General features: G+C 48.5%; 7 protein-coding genes across 7 annotated transcripts, besides 7 other annotated features; 4 read left to right on the plus strand and 3 right to left on the minus strand.

Annotated features, from left to right (window-relative positions):
• Window positions 1-710: 710 nt before the first annotated feature.
• On the plus strand, window positions 711-1,742 carry NFIA_037140 (putative AT DNA binding protein; the record flags this gene model as incomplete). The annotated part of the gene is made up of 1 exon (XM_001266036.1): window positions 711-1,742. One exon carries the CDS (start codon window positions 711-713, stop codon window positions 1,740-1,742), a length of 1,032 nt encoding a protein of 343 aa, XP_001266037.1.
• Window positions 844-888: a microsatellite.
• Window positions 844-914: a microsatellite.
• Window positions 844-915: a microsatellite.
• Window positions 846-919: a microsatellite.
• A 38-nt stretch (window positions 1,743-1,780) lies between the features above and the next one.
• Window positions 1,781-1,819: a repeat region.
• Window positions 1,820-2,872: 1,053 nt separating this feature from the next.
• Window positions 2,873-5,650, minus strand: NFIA_037150 (putative calcium/calmodulin dependent protein kinase; the record flags this gene model as incomplete). The annotated part of the gene is made up of 6 exons (XM_001266037.1): window positions 2,873-4,027; window positions 4,092-4,229; window positions 4,286-5,080; window positions 5,165-5,314; window positions 5,373-5,442; window positions 5,565-5,650. The coding sequence occupies 6 exons, from the start codon at window positions 5,648-5,650 to the stop codon at window positions 2,873-2,875; spliced, it is 2,394 nt and encodes a 797-aa protein (XP_001266038.1).
• Window positions 5,651-6,179: 529 nt separating this feature from the next.
• On the plus strand, window positions 6,180-6,963 carry NFIA_037160 (TRAPP subunit BET5; the record flags this gene model as incomplete). The annotated part of the gene is made up of 5 exons (XM_001266038.1): window positions 6,180-6,216; window positions 6,283-6,493; window positions 6,565-6,710; window positions 6,775-6,863; window positions 6,946-6,963. The coding sequence occupies 5 exons, from the start codon at window positions 6,180-6,182 to the stop codon at window positions 6,961-6,963; spliced, it is 501 nt and encodes a 166-aa protein (XP_001266039.1).
• A 6,966-nt stretch (window positions 6,964-13,929) lies between these two features.
• On the plus strand, window positions 13,930-15,564 carry NFIA_037170 (serine/threonine protein kinase SAT4; the record flags this gene model as incomplete). Its single annotated transcript, XM_001266039.1, has 1 exon — window positions 13,930-15,564. One exon carries the CDS (start codon window positions 13,930-13,932, stop codon window positions 15,562-15,564), a length of 1,635 nt encoding a protein of 544 aa, XP_001266040.1.
• Window positions 15,565-17,936: 2,372 nt separating this feature from the next.
• On the plus strand, window positions 17,937-18,600 carry NFIA_037180 (amphiphysin-like protein RVS161; the record flags this gene model as incomplete). The annotated part of the gene is made up of 2 exons (XM_001266040.1): window positions 17,937-18,082; window positions 18,147-18,600. The coding sequence occupies 2 exons, from the start codon at window positions 17,937-17,939 to the stop codon at window positions 18,598-18,600; spliced, it is 600 nt and encodes a 199-aa protein (XP_001266041.1).
• Window positions 18,601-18,970: 370 nt separating this feature from the next.
• On the minus strand, window positions 18,971-19,741 carry NFIA_037190 (aminoacyl-tRNA hydrolase; the record flags this gene model as incomplete). The annotated part of the gene is made up of 1 exon (XM_001266041.1): window positions 18,971-19,741. The coding sequence occupies one exon, from the start codon at window positions 19,739-19,741 to the stop codon at window positions 18,971-18,973; it is 771 nt and encodes a 256-aa protein (XP_001266042.1).
• A 791-nt stretch (window positions 19,742-20,532) lies between these two features.
• Window positions 20,533-21,867, minus strand: NFIA_037200 (rRNA-binding ribosome biosynthesis protein RPF1; the record flags this gene model as incomplete). Its single annotated transcript, XM_001266042.1, has 1 exon — window positions 20,533-21,867. One exon carries the CDS (start codon window positions 21,865-21,867, stop codon window positions 20,533-20,535), a length of 1,335 nt encoding a protein of 444 aa, XP_001266043.1.
• Window positions 21,410-21,451: a microsatellite.
• Window positions 21,410-21,469: a microsatellite.
• Window positions 21,868-21,906: the final 39 nt, after the last annotated feature.

Genomic DNA, 21,906 nt, shown 5'->3' on the forward strand with positions numbered 1-21,906 from the left:
TCCGCTGTTTTTGATCTTCATCGCCTTCAGCAGTTTCCTTTGTCGGCATTTGCTGTCCTTTTAACCTAGCTCCTGATTTGGTTCTGGAGAATCCACGTGCTTGTTTGTACTTACGCCCCTGTAGACGCATTGTTCCGCTTGGGAGGCTTTGTGGTTGTTTCACTTCTGTCATCTTCTAGATTGGTTTCCTGTTGGCATCTCTCTTACCTGTTTTTTCTTTCTTCGTGTTTGATTTGCTGTTTTGCTCTCGAGACCGTTGAACCCGTAGTCGCGCGTCGCGCCATTCCCTAGGTTGGGCTCCACTTGCACTGAAGCGAACGCTATCCTGGCTTCGTTTGTTGACGGATTGGGAGGGAAAGGAAGCCAGCTAAAGTCGCTTCCATGATCAACGGGATATGTCGAATATATCGGAAAGGCCATGGACCGAAGAGGAGAGGGTAAGACCAGACTCCTTCCATCGTCAAGCATTCATCAAGACGCTCCATGCGGTTTCCAATGTTCGCACGTCCTGTCATACTGACTATGTCTCCAGTACGCTCTACTTACTGAGATTCTCAAGAAGGCAGGAGTCCCTTCCAGCCGCCTGGTCCAAATGATAAAAGATTTCCATATTATCCCAAGCTGGACGGATATTCCTCTTCCAACAGGTACAGATATGCCGGCCCTCTGCTTGTCTCCTGCTGTTTTCGTCTTTTGGGTGCGTACGTCTCATGTCGTATTTGCACTGTGTCGAGGTTTTCGTCAAGGTCAGAGTGGATAGTTCAGCCTGGCTTCTGCTAATCTACTCTGGTCCAGGCCGTTCCCTGAATTCCTGTCAATTCGCTTTTCGCAATATGTGCCAAGAGCAGCAGCAGCAACAGCAGCAGCAACAGCAGCAGCAACAGCAGCAACAACAACAGCAACAACAGCAACAGCCACAGATGTCTATCCCTGTCAACCAGGGCCTGGTACCGTTTCCACCGCCCCGTCATGAGTTATCTGCACCACCAGCAGTTCAACCCGAGGGCAGTCACATGCGAAAGCGGCCGCTTTTCCTCTTGGACAAACAGCCTCTTGCCCCACGCGCTATCCAGCCTCGGCCAGCTGCCAGCACGGCCTCTTACAGCAGCGAGAGCAGCGCTTCTGCGCTCCTCTCTCCGAGTTTGGAAAGTATTACGACCAAAGGTGAGCCGCCCCGGAAACGAGGCCGGCCAAGCAAAGCCGAAGCGGAGCGACGCAAGGCGGCTGCCGAAGCTCGAGGTGAAGCATACCCTCCTCCCCGAAGGTCGGGGCCTCATAGGCTGAAAGCTCCTTCAACACCAGCCAGCCCTCCCGGGGTTATGTCTTCAAGCACTTCGTTTACACCTCAGGCGGGTCTCCGGCCCGTGGAAGTCCAGAATCCGGAGCTGCGCTATGCACCCCCCCATGGGAGGCCAGTCACGCTCATGGCACCCATCGACGATGGACGAGCAAGAGGGGTACCGACTCGTGACCCCGGACCGATACTAAGAGAGCTTCCAAGACCGACCGACCCACGGCAGACTCTACCTTCACCCCAAGCGTTACAAATGAGCCACGCAGAGCCGGTGGCGCGAATGGATCCTGGGGAGCGACCATTTGAGCCTCGTCCCTCAGAAAGGTTCTCCTTTGGGGACAGCAGTCGACGTATCCTGACCGATCCTGCAAGCAGACGGCCAGAAGCGCCCGCATTGTCTACTCCCGAACTACCTGCTGCCACTTCAGCCGAAAGAAGACCCGAGTGACATCATCTGGCTAAAGAAGAAGTTGCAGGACGGTCTTGTCTCTCTCTTTCTCTTTCTGCCCCTTTCTCTCTTTCTTTGTTGTAACCATTTCTGTTCCCTCTTGTCTTCAAAAGCCATGGTTGCTCACGATGAACGATATAAACTCTTCAGCTTTGAGCGATAGATAGCATTGGTTCTCACTCATCACGAACCAGTTGAGAAGACGACTTGCGATGAGTGCTACGACTAACGGCATATTCGATGCAATCTTTGCTTTTTTCTTTACCAAGCCCTGTGTTTTTTTCTTTTTCGACGAATTCTGATTGCTCACGATCGGCAATGGCCGTCAAATCAACAAGTTGATACGTCCGCGCGTTGAGCAGCCGAAGCACACAGGTCCTATCTCTTTCTCTGACAGATGTTCTCTGACTTATCTAACTCCGACGAATACATATGCGCACCACGATACTCATTGTCTCACGCAGCAGAAGCAAGATAGGTCAAGCCTCCGCCTGAGCCTTGAACATACTTTGTTTCATACGAAATGAGTCCTCTTGTACGCGGCCATGTTGAACGCGCCCAAGTTCCTATGACAACGACGTTACTTTCCTCGCCTGCGGTCATTATTGCATATCTCATTTCTCTCTATAGCGTCTCCCATGTCTTTCCATTCAAAGATCGACATGTACGATCAATCAATCTACGACCACGGCTGCATATTGCCACTATCTCTCATGTTTTCATTGCCTTTCATCATCGTTCCTCCTTTCCTCGTCCACCATTTTGCCTTTTTCCTTTCCCCCTTTTTTTTTCATGGGAGGTCTTATGTGCTCACCCGGATGGGTCTGATGCCCTTGTATGTATAATAACTAATGTCAACATCGCAGGCACATTCACCTGTCTTATGTCGAACCATGTCCTTTTGAACGTTTGCTATATTTTTCCAGAGACTAAGCTGGTAAAACTACTTATGTGAAGATTCCGTGCATACCATAGAGGTTGATAGCTACAGGTCATATGTCCAGCAATAGATCATTCATCTCAACACAAATAGTGGCGTAGAGAAATATGCCTAGTGGAGCACCACATCGAAGAACAATCTTCCGACGGCGCCGATTGCAGTCGGGTTCAACACCTCAATCTTCGATATCTCAAGAATTGTGATTGCCCCTGACACGATCGAAGAGGTTCTTCAACTTGGTTTTCGCGTTTTCCGGCGACGACGTCAACGAGCCTCCCGTAGCCGTCGATTTAGTGGCAGCGTCAGGCTCGTGATCTGCTGTGGTAGCAGGTGCAGACAGCTGTTCCTGAGCATGGGCTCCAAACTTGAACTGGTCATCCAGCTGAGTTTTTATCATGCTCACTCCAGAGCGCGGGCTGAATGGCGCCATGATCTTCTCACCAATAACTGTATCTGCTTCGCAAGCAGCAGTTTCGTAGTTCGTCTCAAGAGACCCGTCCTCGACAAGCCTTAAGACCTCGTCTTTGTCTTCAACGCGCCGAGTTAAGTACACTTTGGGTAGAGTACCTTCACGAGCCAAAGTGAGTTTACGGATTCGAGCGATCTCCTGTCGATACGCTGTTTCATAAATGTCGAATTCAGCAGCACCTGGTGACTCGCTCACTATAGGGATAGCCTCATTCCCTGCTAGACTCGTCTCTAGGGGCTCGTCTGACAGTGGAGTTTCCGATTGGTCGGCGTTGCGCTCCATATCGGTATCATGTCCTCCTTCCAGATCTGACCCCGTGTAGGTGGATGGACCAATAAAGAGGTATGGGAATGCCTCTTCTAAAGGATCCCGTGCGTGGCCCCTGGTACCCTCGACGCTGCGCTTTGTTGTAGCCGAACTGGCCCGCGACAGCATTTTCTGGGGGGAAGGAGCCTGACGAGAGAAAGTCGCCTGTAGATCGTCGACAGACTTGGTGCAAGGCTTGTAGCTGGAGATAGAGCCTGAATCTTGTCTCTCCGGTGTAATGCCCACAGAACGTTCGGTTGAGCTGCCTAGCACAAGGTCTTGTTGGGTAGTATACTTGCCGGCTGAATCACTAATTTCGGGTGATTTTTCGCACTTCTGATGATAGCCTTTCAGAACATTCTCACGTTCCCAGGGCTTTCTATTGTATGAAGTTACACTCTGGCTTTTGTTACCCATGAGAATATCGCTGGCCGAGACGCTCTCTTCCGGGTCCATCTCGAGCGGCGGCTCCACGAAATGACTCTCATACTCCTGGCCGAGTATACTTTGCATCACCGGCTCGGCTTTAGCTGGCCCTAGAAGCCGTTTGAAACGTTTCGCAGCTTTCATCTGCAGCTTTTATGTCAGCTGATTCCGTGGGAAGACAGAGTAGCGTCAGGACACAAAGACATACCACAGCCATAATGTGGCCCACATTCCTTGTTATAGCGGTATTCATTTCCTCCTCAGTTGGGGGCTCCACTATCTCCGCAATATTCTCCTCCTCAGGCAAGAGAAGGTCGGAACCGTTTCTTGTCACCCAGGGATGCGCCTGGACTATTCCATGAGACACGTGTTGCTGTTGATATACAGCAGGAAACAACTCACTCGCAACTCTCTCATTGTGATCCTTTTGCTTGGATCCTTCTCCAGTATCCGCAATATCAAGTCTTTGAAGTTATCATCCGTTTCCTCTTCGCATACAACGGGGTCGTTTTTGATGGCTTCATAGAGTTCGAAGATGCTTTGCTTCTCAAATGGCAGCCTCCCATAGCGAAGACAGTAGAGAGTAACACCCATAGACCAGATATCTGCTGCTCTTCCCGAGACATCGCCATGCTTTACCACACACAGCTCCGGCGGAAGAAAGGCAGGCGAGCCAGCCGATTTGGCTGTGAACATATCCGAATCCTTCTCAAACATCTCGGATACTCCAAAATCAACAATCTTGAGAACGTCATCATTCGTCAATAAACAGTTGTCTGGTTTTATATCTCGATGCACGATACCCTGGCCATGTAAATATTCAATTCCCAAAATCAAGTCGCGGAACCAGCAGCGACATTGTTCATCACTGTAAGGGTCGGCCCTTTCTTCCAGTCCAACCTTCATGATCACGCCCTTTTTACACATTTCCATCACCATATATAGGGAGTCCTCAGTGGGGTCATCTAAAACTTCAATCAAAGACACCAGGTTGTTGTGGTTCAGCTTCTTCATGATGGCGATCTCTTCCTTGATGAGATAAAGTGGGTTCTTGCCGTGCTCGTCCTCATTCCCGGACGGATGACGATGTAGAGGCGAGTTGAAGCCATCTGATGGTCGTTTAGGTCCTCGAGGTCGGCGGAGAAGATGTGATTGGGCGCGTTTCCTTAGTCGTGATTTAGAGAACTCCTTGACGGCCTGTGGAAACACACATTTTGTTAGCATAGCGTTCATCTCGCATACAGCAAACAGCCTTACGCATCAGAAGGACAGTTGCCTTACAAATTCATTCCCATATTGATCTACTGCGAGGTGAACTGCACCGAAGGATCCTCTGCCAATCTCCTGCTTTATAACATATTGATTGATCCTGTGTTCGGCAGTCCCATCATCTTGGCTCGTCGTATACTCGGAGCGAGCATTCAGGGTTTCCTGCCTCCAATAAATTAGTCAATCAGATGCAGCAAAAAAGTGATCGAGTGATAATAACCTTCACTGGGCGTCTGACTTTCGGATTTCGGCGATAGTGCCTCTGCGGGCTTTCAGAGGAAGGCGTGGAACTAGTGCCAGGATCTATTCAGCAATGAACACTTGCAAATTGTATAAGAAAATATGCAGGATAACCGAGCGCAGTGGCATCTAAGAATGAATGACGAAGCCGGGAGTATATAGTTCGACTCACGCGTAACGGCTAGGCTTGGGTTTGGGACGTTTATTCATGGCGTTGAGGATATCATCGTGCTTGGGTGCAGCAATTTCGTCGGCCATCGAATGAACCTCAAAGTGTTCAAAAGCCAATGGAGTGAGAATGAATTATGTCTAGCAGAATTGTATTCCTTCAAGTGTGAAATGCTGAGTATTATTGCACTGATAATAAACCTGGATGCCTAAGCCGAATGTGGGGAATATCGGGGAAGAGTCGAAGTTCCGATGACAGGTCAAAAAGGGACTGAAACGAGAGTAAGTACGGAGTAAAGGCCCACGCAAAAAGAAGAAATGTGGCCAAATTGCTAAATATCACCCATCAGGCTATCTTTCCACAGTTCGGAGTGAATGTGATGATAATATTTGAGTGGGATGAGGGAGCGAAAGGGTTGTTGAGTTGACACAACTTCGAGAGAGAGGGGAAGTGGTTTCTCACCGCCCACGAGCATTCTTGTCTCGACGAGCCTAATTGAACCGCTCTTATTGTTACTCACCACCGTCGTTGTTGAGTTAATTTCCACGGCTTGATATCTGCTGCATTCTCTTGCTCTCTCGGTATTCTGGTCGTCGTTGTCGATATTCATCCGGTGAAATGGTCGTCTATTCGTTCTATATCTTCGACCGCCACGGTAATAATCTCCCTTTCCTATTGTAAACAAAAACAATAGCTGATCAGCCCCTTTGCACGCTTGTAGCCGAGTGCATCTATAAGAGGCGATGGCTTCCCCGTCCGGCCTCGATAGTCGGTAAATCGTCGCGACCGACTTCTGAAGTCGCTACTCAGAACGGTGTCCCCTCTGTTTTCGGCCAATCTGCGCGGACGACCGATGACGATGCGAAGTTGATTTTCGGTACTGTTTTTTCCCTTCGAAACATGGTGCGCAAGTTGGGAGGCGAGGATGACAGGTGAGAATATAGCCATTGAGCTGTCTCTACCGAATTCTGAACTCGTAACTGACGAATATTTGTACAACTAGCTTCGTCACTTATCGCACCAGCCAATACAAGCTTCACTACTACGAAACTCCCACGAATATCAAGTTTGTCATGCTCACGGATGTCAAGAGCCCTAGCATGCGAGTTGCTTTACAGCAGATTTATATCAATCTCTATGTCGAGTATGGTACGTGATTCGGGGTCAGCCTCGATATTGTCCTAACTATTTCTGACGATTTGATCATTATTAGTTGTCAAAAATCCTCTGTCACCTGTCGAACATCCGGGAGGCGTGGGTGTGAATAATGAACTGTTCGAAGAGTCCCTCGAGCAATTTGTGGTAAGTACCGTCAGCCTTACAGTTATTGAACCGACGCGAGGTTCCCATAATCTCTTTGAGACGTTGTCTTACCTATCTATAGACCCGAGTCCTATCCTAGGCGCCGATACCCGATGGATAGACCGGCAAATATCTTTATACGTAACCCTTTTATGATGCTGGAACGCCTGACTGTCGTTGTTATATTCTCAAGGATCGGAATATCCGGTCATGTATCGATCGTGTTGGCAGGCTTACGTGAAATACGAGGTCGGAATTTGCCAATTCCGTCTCTGCAATCGAACACGCCCTTTGAATAGGCCATTCCACACTTGCGAGCATAAGGAAGCCCCAGCAAACAGGAACCGTTTTCTTCCAGGGGCCATCACAGCATGAATTGAAACCATCTGTGGTCTCACCATCGTCACTACCGGCCGAGGAGTCGTATATACAGCTCCAGCCGACAGTTGGTCTTTCAAATGCTGCGGCGACAACCCATGCTCTTCCCGTGGTCGAATTTGGCCTTATGTTGCTATCTGTTGTTGAATGCACTTTTCGACCGCCTTGTGCCTTTCGAGCATCCCGGAAGATCGCATTCAAAGGGTATTCTGGAAATAGTCGCGCGTCCATTGTCGGGGACTGCTCGCTAATTGTGACTCAATGACAATAGCCCACGCCAATTGACCTGAGGAACAACCCTTCTGGTCATGCAATTGCCTTCTCAGAACATTGTATAGCGGCGACATGGTGAGTTCGGACCAGGCATGGGATCTTTCGAGAGACCATACGCCAAGATAGAAGTGCTAGGGCTCATTCAAGTGAACCGAGGAAATTATGAGCACGTTGGAATGCAGTCGAGAATGAACCTGTTAGACACAACTCGCTGAGAGGGGATGGATCTCTGTTCTTACTTGCAAGAGAAGGAATTGAGGAACAAGCATTATGCAAATCCAAACGACAACTCATCGTTGTGAAATGGTCCGTCTACCCTTAAGGTCAGCAAGATACGGTTCCTCGTACATGCTGATAGGTTCTCATAATCCCTCATACCAGTCGTGGCCTTGTTGGGATCAGCATAAGTTCTAAGAGAAAGTGCAGAAGCACCTGCAGTCATCCCAGGAAGAGTATCCCATATTAGCCACTGCAATGCAGCTCAGGTGTCTTGTTTGTATCTCAGGTCTCGTATAGAGGCTGCAGGGCCGATAATGCAAGAGCATCCATATCAATGATTGGCGCTCATAATTCGCTCATCCGCCAATGGTGTACGCTACGTAGGAACCTGTGGATGGCATTGATTGATAAAATAACTCAAAGTTTGTGCCTACGCTCGTCTAACAGGACACTGGAGCTGAGATATGCTTGACAAGTGACGACAGTAAAACATCAATCAACCTGTCTGCACTCTACAGTATGCAGCATGCATGCGGCAGACATGCGAGTTGCTCGACAAAACAGCATGTTTTTGGGATAATGGATCCGAGTTGCTTTCCTTTGCGTCCATACTTGGTCAAGTGCAACTGCTACTGTACCTTTGATAGTTACCGTTCATTCGAGTACTTAGGTAATAATAATGAATGGCTCGTGCCGACTCTCGTTCCACCAACCAAATCCGGGGCTAGCCTAACCAGGTTAAGCTTCTTCGGAAGGCCAAATGCAAATGGAGCAACGGAAGCTTGTTACCAACGCATTGATGTGGGAAATTACACTCAGGAGTGATATCTATCAATTCGTAAGATACATGCCTACTGCAGTTAAAGGAAGTACCTACCTAAGCTACCGTACCTTTGGTAGATACTGTTTGATCTTTGCATTATGGGAATATTAATAACACTAACTAACATGGGCACACTAAATGGTACCTTATAGATCATTGGACGGTGAAAGTGGCTTGATCCAGGGTTTGTGATTTTCTTGGAGTGTCTCCAGATTTTACCTAGTAAGGTATGGTTCTCGAGTTACTCCGTACCAGAAGGGTTAACCCTTGACAAGACTCATAATCACTCCGTACAGGGCACCTACATATGAGACGATTACACCGAAGAATTATGAAGAGGTCGTCTATTATTCTGGCTAAGTTGAAAAAGTCCAGTCAGTTAAGCAGGTTTAGCCTTCAATGTAGCCTGGGATATGTACATTTACTGATAGAGTACAAACCACAAACGCTTATTCTTACAGTCCTGAAACTACCTTATGGCGGCTGTCCTGTGGCTTAAACTTCGTGATTACGGAGTACAACATTCTGTATGAAATACCGAGTGGTTGATAGCATAACAATAACCTTACCACATGGCAATATTAATAAGATGTTATCTTTAAACTATTCGTAGATATTCGTATCTGCGGGTAGCTCGAACAGGAAGAGCACGTGGTTCCCGTCCATTGCTTCTTCCTAAAAAAATGTCGTGATATTGATCTGTCTGGACGAAATGGATTTGTTGAGCATGAAGAAAATCTATTATCGCGAGTCTCTGGACAGGGTGTTTTTAATCGTACATTTCCCATACACCTTTACGGGCTGAGCCGAGCGATTCTCGCACCCACTCAGTATTACCTGCTGTTGCTGCAACATCCATGCTTCACCTGCCCGGAGTAGCGGTCAACGATAGTAGGTACACCAGGCAGTTACCTGTCGGTCATAGGATGGCCAGGTCGTGGTAGTGGTGCGTGGAAAATGTGGACTGTCTCCTTAAAATCCCGGGCATGACAAGCCAGGAAATCCACTGATCCCAGCTCAACCTTCTACAGTTGTGCACCAGAGCCGAACTCTGATCCCTGGACAGTTTATTCGGAGGAAAATTAATGGATGAGCCATGTTCTTGCATCCCGTTCTCCGGAATACTTCCCGTCTCGATCACGCCGTATTTCTTCGCCGAAGCTACTATTGTCCCATGTTATGGCCTAACATAGCAGGGGAAAACTTGGAGCGTGCATATCAGCTTATTTCTGGGGGACTGTCTCATTATCGAGGCAAGTAGCATTCGTTAACGAAGAGACAACTCATAATTCCCTTTCTGACTCAGAGGGGCTCCACGCAAGTTCGGAGGAAGAGATTGAAAGTCTTTGCAGCAGCTTGCCATGTCGCATGAGACGTATAACTAGAAGCAGTCCGCCGTCAGCGTTCACCGAGTCGCTTCAAGTCTCGACAGGTCCTTAATGCGGCTACTATCATTCCTTTTTTGTTGAACAGTCCGAGCAATGTCCCTGACAGCAAGTAGCAGTCCGAGATTTCAGCACATACTTCATAAAATATCGCTACTGGACGCTCTGTGGCATCTAGGAAGATTGATTAGGTGCAATTACATGGGTATTCGCGGTCATCGATAGCTTTCCTGTCCCCTGGCATTACATTGAACACATCGAATCTTCCAGCTGACAGAATCCTACTCTGCAACTTAGTCAACTGGGAGCTAGTCCGGTTCGTCACTCACTGATAACTCCAGATATTTCACTTGCGCAGATGTCTCCTAATGTTGCGGACAGTCTCCGTTATGTCAAGGGCGCTTCTGTTCTTTTCTGAGCAATACGCCTACGTTCCTCCCACTAATCTGGAGTGTAGAGTTTAGCCAAATATTGCAGGTCTCCTAGGCTTATCCGGTGACCAAAATAATTCTACATAGTTAACTTGCCCATGCGTCAGTGGGATTGACCAAAAAAGACTGTGATTTTGTAAGACCATACTAAATGAGCTGACTACATGTGCCCCTCACCACTGGCTCCCTTCAGCATTGCGCAATTCATTGCTTTCAATCAACAATAATATGCTCCGTATACTGGGTGTCTAATTGGTGTGATCAGACCAATTTATCCCACACGTTCTGATTGGCCCTGAAAATCCCTCGTTTCATCCTGCACCTACTGAATGGCCACCATTTCAATGTGCTTACAGCTTGATGATGTGCCAAGAAGACAGCATGTCTTTGGTAGCTGCCAGATGTTGGAAAGTGAAAAAGTGCAGGTGACTGCAGCATGGCGTGGGGTCCATCTTGCCAGAGCTTGACGATTGCTTAATGCTCGAGAGTATAAGCGGGAACTGGCTCTTGTACGAGCCGTCTATTGGGTCGGTTGTTTCAGCTTAGGAGCATAACAATAATGTGCGAAATATCTGGTTACCACTTCGTGCAAAAATACCATTTAACAATCTTGCATCTCTCACTCCCTTTCAATCTTCGTAGCTGCTGTGTGCTGATCCCGCGCAGCCAAGATCTTCACAGCGTAACCAAAACGAGAGACATGCATGATTGAAATGACTGGAGGAGAGGATGACGGATATCCTAGGTTAACTTCGTACACAGATCGCTCATGATCAGATCACGAAGTCATGTACACGAGAATGTGGGCTCCTTGGGCGTTGGTGATCGAAACTCTCTTGACTTCAAGAACAGCCGGTGGAAAGAGCTTTTAATCAGTACTGGGATCCATTGGCTGATTAACTTCACCACTGATGCAAGTTTAGGAGCTAATTTCGCGGGGAAATTCCATTGATCTGTCGGATCTTGTTTGACTAGATGGAAATAGTAGCTAGCTAACTACTCTGTGGCTTACCCTTGCATTAAAGGAATAAAGGCCTTCGTGGATAGTGTTTCCAAATCTCCTTGCGAATGGGATAGCTGTTCATTCACCCATCCATACTCCATCCAGTTGTCTATTTGACTGATGGTTCCCACTTATTTAGGTTGACCCTAGCCCTATATGCATACAGAATTGACAGTATAGCCCGGAGGCCGCGGAGACCGCAGAGGCATGAAGGCCTTATCAGAATCATCTGATGTGTAGCTGCTTTGTGCAGGAAAAGAGCCGGGCGATCGGTTTAACAGTTCTTGCTGAGAATAGTGCTTGACTGGCGGATGGCCCTCCGCTGCGAGTCGATCATCGGCCTCCATACAATGGGAAACAATTTGATATCCGTCCGAAAAAGCGGAAATCAGATATCTTTACAGTTCAACCCCTCATGTGTCTTGACTATTCCAGAGAAATTGACCTTTCAGGTGATGTTAGTGGAGAAGACAAAGCTTTTGAGATTGGTCCAAGAGGGGAGGACTACCCGCCATAGCTTGCTAGCTGATGGTGCTAATTGACACTTGAGAGCATCTAATGATCCAATTGTCCTAGAGAAAAGCCACTCAAGCCACCGGATCCTGTTACTGACGTGCGGGGGCAATTAATAATAATATTAAAATATGATCAGATCGCATACAGTATGCATGAGCAGGGAAAATGCACAGCCTCAATTTTGTTGCCTGCTATTGCCTCTTTCCGGTAAACACAACGTCACCTCGGAGCAATATTATCATTATTGTGTGAGATCAAGCGATAATCAGCATTCTGGCACCAAGCATGAAACTGATTGAGAAGGAGGAACTAGCGTCATCCTACTTACTTTCCAAAAGGGAGGGAAGCATACTCGATGATGTTTACTATACTCGGTACATTTTGCTATTGGTAAGTATAGAGATAGCTTACGGTGGTGTTTCACAAACTTTTGTCATTCAGTCCATCTATTATTGCTATTACACTAGTTAGAGTATAATCTAGTAAACCCTTTTGCAAGAGGCATTTGAAAGATAGGATAAATTAATCTGGGGCTCTATTAATGTTAAACATTCGTAGCTGCGATAGCACACCAAGTCCCATAGATTCCAAGATTTTTTTGATGAGGCGGCGGGGTCTTGTGGAAATAGCCATATTGTCAGGTATTGGTAATCATGAACTTTTCTGCGCCACTTTTTGCATATGGCCTTAATAATACTACCTACATTTTCAAGCTTGAGATGCTGGCTCTCCTCTGGCTCCGAATCGCTCTGTATATTTCCATGCCATTCGCTATCCAGTATGTCATATGTGTCATCTGCTAAGTCCTGATTGACACAAATGACTAAATCAGGACATTCGATAATGGTTAGGTATCTGCCGCCATCAATAACAGCTATAACTTTCTGATTCCATCGTACCGGGGTAACAATGTCATCGTCTACCTAGCTACCTAAAGTACTGCTCGGTATCGTATTTGCGGATACAGAATCATCACGATTACACTTGTCTAAGGTACGACAGGCATGCGAACCTACCCAGGTACCAAGCCTTTAAGCACTGCGAAATGCAAACAGAGGCAAAGCGGAACCTGGATCAGTACTCAGTATGGTAGGTACTCACGTACTGTCCGGTACCTTAGTTTAGTCAGGTAATAGGTACCTTTACCTGCTGCACCGTAATTTTGCTCCGTATTGCTCCGTAAAGGACATCGTTTTCAGCAAGATACGTTGCTTACAGATGTTGGGTGGTTTGCCTCATATCTAGTTCGAGTCTAACTGCAGGTAGTACAGCGTGTAGGAATGGCCTTTGACCAGTTTAATTTCATCCAACATAAAAATGAAAATGATAGAGGTCAATCGAATCATAAAAGGAGGATTTTTCATGCGAAATTTGTACTGGCTGTTTCCTGCTGGAGACTTCCATGACCTTGTAGGAACCGCACCCACCCAACTGTCTCCCTCTAACTGCGACGTAGCACCGCCTACCACTGTTGCAGCAGCAGCACTATTTCAACCTCTCCTCCCCGTAGGCAACGGCGTTCCATCTTCCCCTGTGTAATTTTGCTACACCGTCTTCTTTCTCCTTTAATATTGCAAGGCAACGCACTCAAATACATTACAGAGTCGCTTATTTTTTTTATAGTCTCATCGGGGCATTCCGTGCTTAGTTGCGCGGTGCCTATCTTCTTTTTTCTCTTTTCATTCCTTTCTCTTTTCGTGAACCCCCCTGTTTCTGGAGGTTCTTTGTCGAACTCGCCCGCCCGGCCTCCACTACAAAAAAGTCACTTTCGTCACATTTCCGTTTTTTACACTTTCTCGGTAGACCGTCGCCTCAGGCCACCACAGGCCACCGCACTTTTTTCTCCCTCTCGCGCCGCCCTCCTTCTCCTCCCTCTTTCTCCTTTCTATCTACCTACATTCAAATCTCATATATTCCAAAGTTTTAAACTTTGGCATCTTCAGCTTCGTGCTGTAGGCGCTTGTCCTCCCACTCGCAACGGGGGCGGCTTTTGTTCCTATTGTCCTCCGTTCGCACATAGCCACTCCCTTCACTGCACATGACTCCGCAATCTGTTTCACCTGTACCTTCCGCAGTCTCATCCGCCGCAGCATCACAGACTTCGAATGACCCTCGAGATGGAGATTCTCAGGTAACACGAGCTCTAGCGGGCATGAATCTGTCCGCCGCGAACGGGGATGTACTCCCCGTACATCCCCAGCCCGTAAAGGCGACAACTACAAGATCTACTATGGCAAATCGCCTCACCCGCATGTTCTCAAATACTGGGAAGACGACGCCGAAAGAACCCAAAGAGAGCAGAGAACCAGACTCCGCTCGAGACTCCTCAGATAGCAGTACGGAAAGCATAAAGGCTCCTACAAATGGCAGCGCAGCGCCATCTAGACCCACATCAAGACCTTCATCTCGAGCTCCCTCGCGACAGACGTCGACGAAAGGTGACAACGAAAAAGAAAAGAAGGCGAAGCCTGCAAATGGAAAAGACCAAAGGGAAGGTTCTATCGTCCACAAGCGATTTGAAATGTTTCCAGATGGCACACACTGTCATCATCTCAAGAGTGCAAGACGGCAGGAGAAGCTGACCGATCTTCTGCGAGACATGCTGGGTGGTGGTAGCAGAAAAAAGGACGACCACGTGGATGACCAGCAATTGTCACTAATGTCTACTTGGATCGACCAATTCAAGACTGAGCGTGACAAACTGGCCGCCGACAAGAAGGGAGGTCCCAACGCCACGGCCTCTCTCGTTGATAAATATGGCAAATGCCAAGAGATTGTTGGACGTGGCGCCTTTGGCATTGTCCGGATCTCTCACAAAGTGGACCCGAAGGACTCCAGAGTTGAGCAGCTCTATGCTGTCAAAGAATTCCGCCGTCGGCCGCAGGAGACTGCCAAGAAATACCAGAAACGGTTGACCTCAGAATTCTGTATTTCCTCGTCCCTCCGCCACCCTAACGTTATTCACACCCTCGATCTGTTACAGGACGCCAAAGGCGACTATTGTGAGGTCATGGAATACTGTGCCGGCGGAGACCTCTACACGCTCGTGTTGGCCGCTGGCAAACTGGAAGTTGCCGAGGCCGATTGTTTCTTCAAACAGCTCATGCGTGGTGTAGAATACATGCACGAAATGGGAGTCGCTCATCGTGACCTCAAACCAGAGAATCTTCTCCTGACCACTCACGGTGCACTCAAAATTACAGACTTCGGAAATGGCGAGTGTTTCCGTATGGCGTGGGAGAAGGAAGCACACATGACTGCGGGTCTCTGCGGGTCTGCTCCATACATTGCGCCTGAGGAATATGTGGAAAAGGAATTTGATCCAAGGGCTGTTGATGTCTGGGCTACAGGTGTCATCTACATGGCTATGAGGACAGGAAGGCACCTGTGGAGAGTTGCCCGCAAGGATGAGGACGAATTTTACCAGCGTTATCTGGAAGGCCGCAAGCACGAGGATGGTTATGCTCCCATCGAAACTCTGCATCGGGTAAGAACTCATCGAGGTTGCCTCAGAGGGTCTCCAGCGCTTACGTTTTCTCAGGCCCGTTGTCGCAATGTGATCTATTCCATCCTTGACCCCAACCCTTCTCGCCGTATCAACGCCTCGCAGGTCCTCAAATCTGAGTGGGTCCGCGAGATCAAGCTGTGTAAGGCCGGCGAGGAAGGGTTCTGATGAATAGCTGGCATGTTATCTGATCCGTGCGGGTCAAAGGGCTGATTTTCGCACATCTGGGGAGGTGTTGTCTCAGCCATATTACGTGGTATTTGCCTGGGCTTGTCCTCCCTTCCCAAATGTGCTTCACAATTGCCTCCTGTGTCCATATGAAAAACAGGGTGGTTCATGTTTTCCCCGTTCCAGGCGGTTGTCCTCCTTTGACTAGATCTGTAGAAGGAGGTATCTTTGTTTTCCTTTACCGGCGCATATATTTTGTGTTGCTCTTTTCCTTGCTACTAGCTTATGGGCTTAGTTTCATCGTCATGAATTGATGCCATTGCAACGAACAGTCATGACCATTGAGATTATCGTCATTTCTTACTTCGATACTCTTTCTTCTTTCCCACGGATGGGCTCTGATACCGGCTCTACAAACTCTAATGACTTCCTCATGTTGACTGCCTCTTGATTCGGCTGACGAAGCATTCTACAGGCTGGCTTATCTCTTGCTCTTCTTTCTTCTTTCAACCCTTTCACATTTTCCTTTTCCGAGGTATTATGACTGGGATTCTCTACAGTGTTTTGCATGAACTCAGCGGGTCTCATTCGTGCATTGATTTTACCCTGGCTTATCAAGACGCGGTTTGGCTCTTCCGAGTTATTCATTTGCTATTTTTCAACGGATCTGTATTTCTATGATGAGGTATACTGGGAGGCGGGCTGGTTAAGTAGGTCTGGTTTATACTCACCCGGGTATGTACACTATGTCATTGGGGTCTCTATTTTTCATAGAATGAACGCTGCAAAAGCACTCGTCACGCAGTGAGAAATAGACAATTGTCCTTTTCCATGCCTCAACCCATATTTATCATCTGTTTACCTGCGCTCAACCATATGACATGGCATTATGCCCTATGGAAGGAATACCCAAGGCTTCATGAGTCTAGAATGGCTTTTGTGACGTCCCAAGCCGCATTGCCTCGAGACCATAATAGTAAGGTCGTGGACCACAGATGAAAGATCTGCTCATACTAGCCTCTTCAATCGCTGGGCCACTTCGATTTACCCACAAGGTGTTGATTTAGCTATTCGCATGCTCGCCGATACCTGAGCATATCGCGAGATATTCTACATAGTCGAAAGTGAATACAGATTGACCTTCCGGGTCGTTCGTTGTCGCCTGGGTCGTGACCTTGCAGCATGCTGATCGAGGTTCTGCGTGGTATAAAATTTACCATGGAGTCATGAACGGTCTCCCTAGATTCTGCTGTGCTACTTGATCAAGCTCATCCAGCAAGTCTACCGAGCTTTGAGTTGCAGAATGTACGCCATCAAATGGCATACACATGATCTTAGACCATCATGCAGAGGCCCATATTGAGTCTAATCTTCCAGTTGACATCGTCTTCAAATCGTTGATTTTAAGGTAGTTATATGGATATGGCATGACGTACGCTGGAAATCCGTGCAGTACTTACTGTTCCATACCGTCGGATCGGTTACCGATTGAAACCAAAACGAAGTAATTTACCACATACATTCGTCAACGGGTAGCTAACTCGAGTACCAGCGCTGTAAGAAACAGGCATACGTATTCTGTCAGGTAACATAAATGCCCACAGCCACACACAGCCACCTTGGAACCATCCCGAAGCCATCATCACCGTCCCGCATTTGGGCATCTTATCCAGATCCAGCCCTGCGACGATCGAGCCTTCGCTGTACGGAGTTAAACACTGTGCAATCGTAATATCGACAATCGAACTCTCATTATTTTCCTTCTTGCTTCAAACAAAGACTCTTTGCTAATCCTATTTCTCTCTATTCCTTCTTACTCCTCCCTCGATCCTCTACTCTCGCTCGCTTCCACCTCCCCGTTTCTGCCTACACCGCAATCATGTCTTGGGCAGGTTCGCAGTCCATTTCTCTTCAAGTGATTCTTTGCTCGACACACACTAACATTGGTACGTCGCATTGTAGGATTCAAGAAAAATGTCAACCGTGCGACAACGCAGGTGATGATGAAAACAGGTATGATTCCCCGCAACTGTGCGAAACAGGCTGCAAAGCTTCCGCCGAGAACAAAGCATCGGTGGTAAATCACTAGGACTAGCATCTGACTTTCAATCCTTACAGGACATGTTGAGAGAACGAATGACCGGGACTATGAAATCGAGGAGCGGTATGAGCTGGTTTGGATATGCATATTTGGGATCAGCTACTGATCGACATTTCGCTTTCCAGACGATATCGGACCATGGAGGCTGCGGCAAATCGACTGCAGAAGGAAGCAAAGGGATATCTGGATTCGTTACGAGGTGTGCCAATTATCCGAAACACTACCGTTTATATGGCAGGGCATTGTGCTGACCGAGACACGCTCGCAAGCAATGACGGCCTCTCAGATGCGCATTGCGGAGACGATTGATGCATTCTACGGCGAGGCGGGTACTCGGGATGGTGTGAGCAGAAGCTACAAGCAAGCTGTGGAGGACTTGGACGCCGAGACGATCAAAGCATTGGACGGGCCGTACAGGTACGACTGTGGATGATCATACTTGCTGCAGGCAAACATTGACGCTAGTTGATCCGCTTGACAGAACAACCGTACTGGACCCAATTTCGCGCTTCTGTGCGTACTTCCCCGATATCAACGAGTGCATTAAGAAGCGGAACCACAAATTGCTGGACTACGACGCCATGAGAGCGAAAGTGAAGAAGTTGGTTGAGAAGCCGGACAAGGATGCCACCAAGCTGCCCCGCGCGGAGAAGGAGACCGAGATGGCCAAGCAAGCATACGAGCAGCTTAACGAGCAGCTGTTCACGGAACTTCCACAGCTCATCGATCTGCGTGTGCCCTATTTGGACCCCAGTTTCGAAGCCTTGGTCAAGATTCAACTACGGTTTTGTGCCGAAGCGTATTCGCGCATGGCTCAGGTGCAGCAATATCTCGACGCCGAGACAAGAGATCAATACGCCCGCGGCGATTTGGATAACAGGGTAGAAGAAGTTCTGCAAGAGATCCGGGACCTGAGTATAGCGGGGACTGTATGATGCGTTATATCAGCGGGCCCGTTTTGTCTTTCCTCTTCATACTCTTTGCCATTTCTGCGCTTTGCAGGTCTGACTCGCACCTGCGTCTTTACTTTCATGGATATTCTTACTCTTCTATCCCACTTGCTGGGCTATGCAAGATTAGTATACACTATATTTACCAATCAATCCCGTGCGATGATATTCTGTGTTGCTCCGGTTGATTGCCCCCATTTTCAGAATCGTGAATTTGTTAGTCAAGGCTTTCCACAACGGAAACGTCCTGGAGGCGAATGCGATGTGCCAGCGAAAAAGGTGCTCACAAGATGGGTATCTGTCTAGGAATCGTAATGTCGTACTGCACAGACTGGGACTCCCCCCTGGATATTTTTCAGTCATCATTAGATTCTCGATAGAGCTCATCTGCCAGAATGTCCAAGACTGGGACCGAAGCTGCACGGACTGCAGCCAGTTCGGAGGCATCCATTTCAGTCAGGACGTAGTCCGCAACATCATTTCGGGTTCGCGTCGACGGACGGCCAATGCCCACGCCTACGCGCAGAATGGACAGACCAGCATTTGCTCCTTGCGCCGCCTGTCCTGCCCGCGGCGGATACAGGCCCTTGCCGCGCAGACTCTCCATGACACTGATCAAACCGCGATGACCGCGCAGACTTGCCTTCTCAGGCCCGCCCCTTTTCACCTTCACCTTGCCCAGCGGCGCTTCCAGTTCATCATGCAAGATCACCAGCGTCGGTCGGAAACTCTTCAGCGAGCGGGGATCAACGCCCCGGAGCTGCCATTCGGCATTCGCTGCAGAGGCATCGCCGAAGTTCGCGGGCAAAGCGACGTCCCCTTGGCGGACTACTCGCCCTAATACCTCAGATTGTGTTGTTAATAACCAGCTACCGAGCTGTCGGACCAACTTTGGCCCGGATTCGTTCATGTATGATGGGCTGTACCATGTTTTGTAGAAGATGGGACCGGCGGATGGCTGTCTGGAGGATACCAGAGGGACTCGACTGGGGAGGAGGGGGACAAGCGCATCGAGGAGGATATGTCCCGCGCTGTGCCGTGTTTGACGGTACGGACGCATGTTGCCTAGCGAGGCAATGAACAGGAACCGGCGGGGGGTCTTGAGGACTGGGCCCTCGGCTGCCATTGCGATGCAGGTAACACGGCTCATGCGATAATGGTTGTTGGTGTGGCTATTGGTATTTGTGAAGGCTTCAGGATGTTTGATTTTGCAGGTTCGCAGCAAGAGCTGTTAAGTTGGGTGGGTTTCCTTCCAGTAGATCAGGTGGGGAGGAATATTTGAGGAGTCAATTTTGTAAATATGTACCTCAAAAGAGAACCAAATCAGGTAATGCAGTGAGGGAACCAGGAGCTCAATTGCATAAATTCTTCGCTGGTTATTGGACATGAAAGAAGATTTCCTGTGGAGCGGGAGATCGCCATCATCACTGTGGGGACCTTCACAGTTGAGAGGTACATACTCTGTGGACCCGTGGAAAGATTTTGAATTCATGAGCGTCTCATGGTTGATGTCGTTAGTCATACAAAGATCATTGGAGCTTATTCTTTTGTCAAGGAAACATGTTTCAGGCGATTGTTTGACTCGGTCGACTTAAGTATGTCGATTTGAGTGGATCTCAATCTCCAGCTACGGATTACTGATTGTAGTGTATCTGAGCGTCTTATCTATAGATTAGTCACATGTGTGCATTCGAGAGTAGATGAGATGCCACCGTTGGCCGAAAAGCCACTTTGACAGAATAGTTGTTTTGCCAGTACATTATCTACAGATGGTACAGGGATCTGGACAGTCAAGAAGAAACTATAACCGCAAATGAAAAAGCCATCCAAAGACCCATTTTTGAAAGCTGAACTCCGTGCAAACCCAGTGATGCAACCAGACACGTAACAAAAGGTATAAAACCGGATGAGAGCATGCTACAGCTGGAACTTGGTACGCTGTTTCTCCATGCCTCCCTTCCACTCCCACTCCTGTCCGCTAGCACGCTGAATTCCCTTGTCAACTCGCCGCAGCTTGAAGTTGATTGCGGGACCAAGCTCTTGAAGGCCGGCGCGAATGCCTTCCACACCCTTAATCTCCTTGCCGTCTGTGCCAACGACACTCTTTTCAGTCTCGCGCTTCTCACGGAACACATAACGATGACGTCGGAGAAATAGGTAGTCTCTTTGGTTGTGAATTGTGACGACTTGACGTCCTTCCAGGTCCGGTTGTGGTGGGAACATGCTCCGGAAGAGATGGGCTGTAAGTAGACCAAGAGGAGTCCGGAAGTTGTTCAGGATTAGTTCCGGCCAGTGCTCGGTGGCATTTCCATGTCCCGGAAGCTTTTTGCCCTCTATCCATCTGCTAATAGTGAAATGAAAGGTGGGTCCCTGAGGTAGGTGGACGATCGTCAGACCGGAAGGTCGTTTCTGATCCTCCTGGAGAACCACGACGGTGGTGTAGTTCCGATTCGACGCGAAGGAAGCAATTTCGCGGATGGAGAACTTGTGGGAGTGGTGATGGGCCGTACGACGGATATAAACGCTGTTAGGAAACAGATTGGTAAGGGATTTGGCCTCGTTATGGAGGGTAGAGTTGAGCGAGGTGGTGATGAGGATCTTGGGTGTCGGAGGAGGCTCTGAAGTGAACAACGTTGGGAATTTGGCGGCGAGAGCCTCTGGCGCTAGGTTGAGGTTCGTACTCCGAGTCGACTGGCTCGGAGAGGTTGCTCGTTCTGTAGCAGACGGAAGGGAGGACTTTTTGCGTCCCCGATTATCATCCTTCTTAGCCTTCTCATCTCCGCCTTCTTCTTCTTCGTCGTCGTCGTCGTCGTCGTCGTCGTCGTCGTCGTCGTCGTTGTCCTCTTCCTCGTCGCTGGTGGCTAGCATGCTATCGACATCATCTTCAGATTCGTCCGAGCCCGAGTCTCTATCTTCCAAAGGTCTGTTAAGTTCGTCCTCCTCTTCTTTCTTCTGTCGCTTGATGCGCTCGACATCAACGCTGAGGCCGAGGGCATCTTCAACGTCACTACCGGCCTCGTCCCAGACACGCTTCCGATCCAGAGTCAGCGGAATATTCCGCTTGAGACGCTCCTCCTTCAATTTCGGGTTTTTGGCTTCTTCCTTCTTTCTTCCGAATCGTTCTGCTCGTCGCTCCGAGTCCTTGGCCCGCTTGCGCTTGACATGAAGCATTTGACGCCTCAATTTGTTCGCGGGCTTATAATCCAGAGCAGCGCTCGGGGGAGGCTTCGATTGCGACTTTTTGGAACCCATCTTGACCCCAAAGACGAGAAACAGCCCAACCTCGTTGAT

The sequence above is a fragment of the Aspergillus fischeri genome, genomic scaffold (assembly GCF_000149645.3).
Source record: "Aspergillus fischeri NRRL 181 1099437636247 genomic scaffold, whole genome shotgun sequence".
NCBI classification, from domain to species: Eukaryota; Fungi; Ascomycota; class Eurotiomycetes; order Eurotiales; family Aspergillaceae; genus Aspergillus; species Aspergillus fischeri.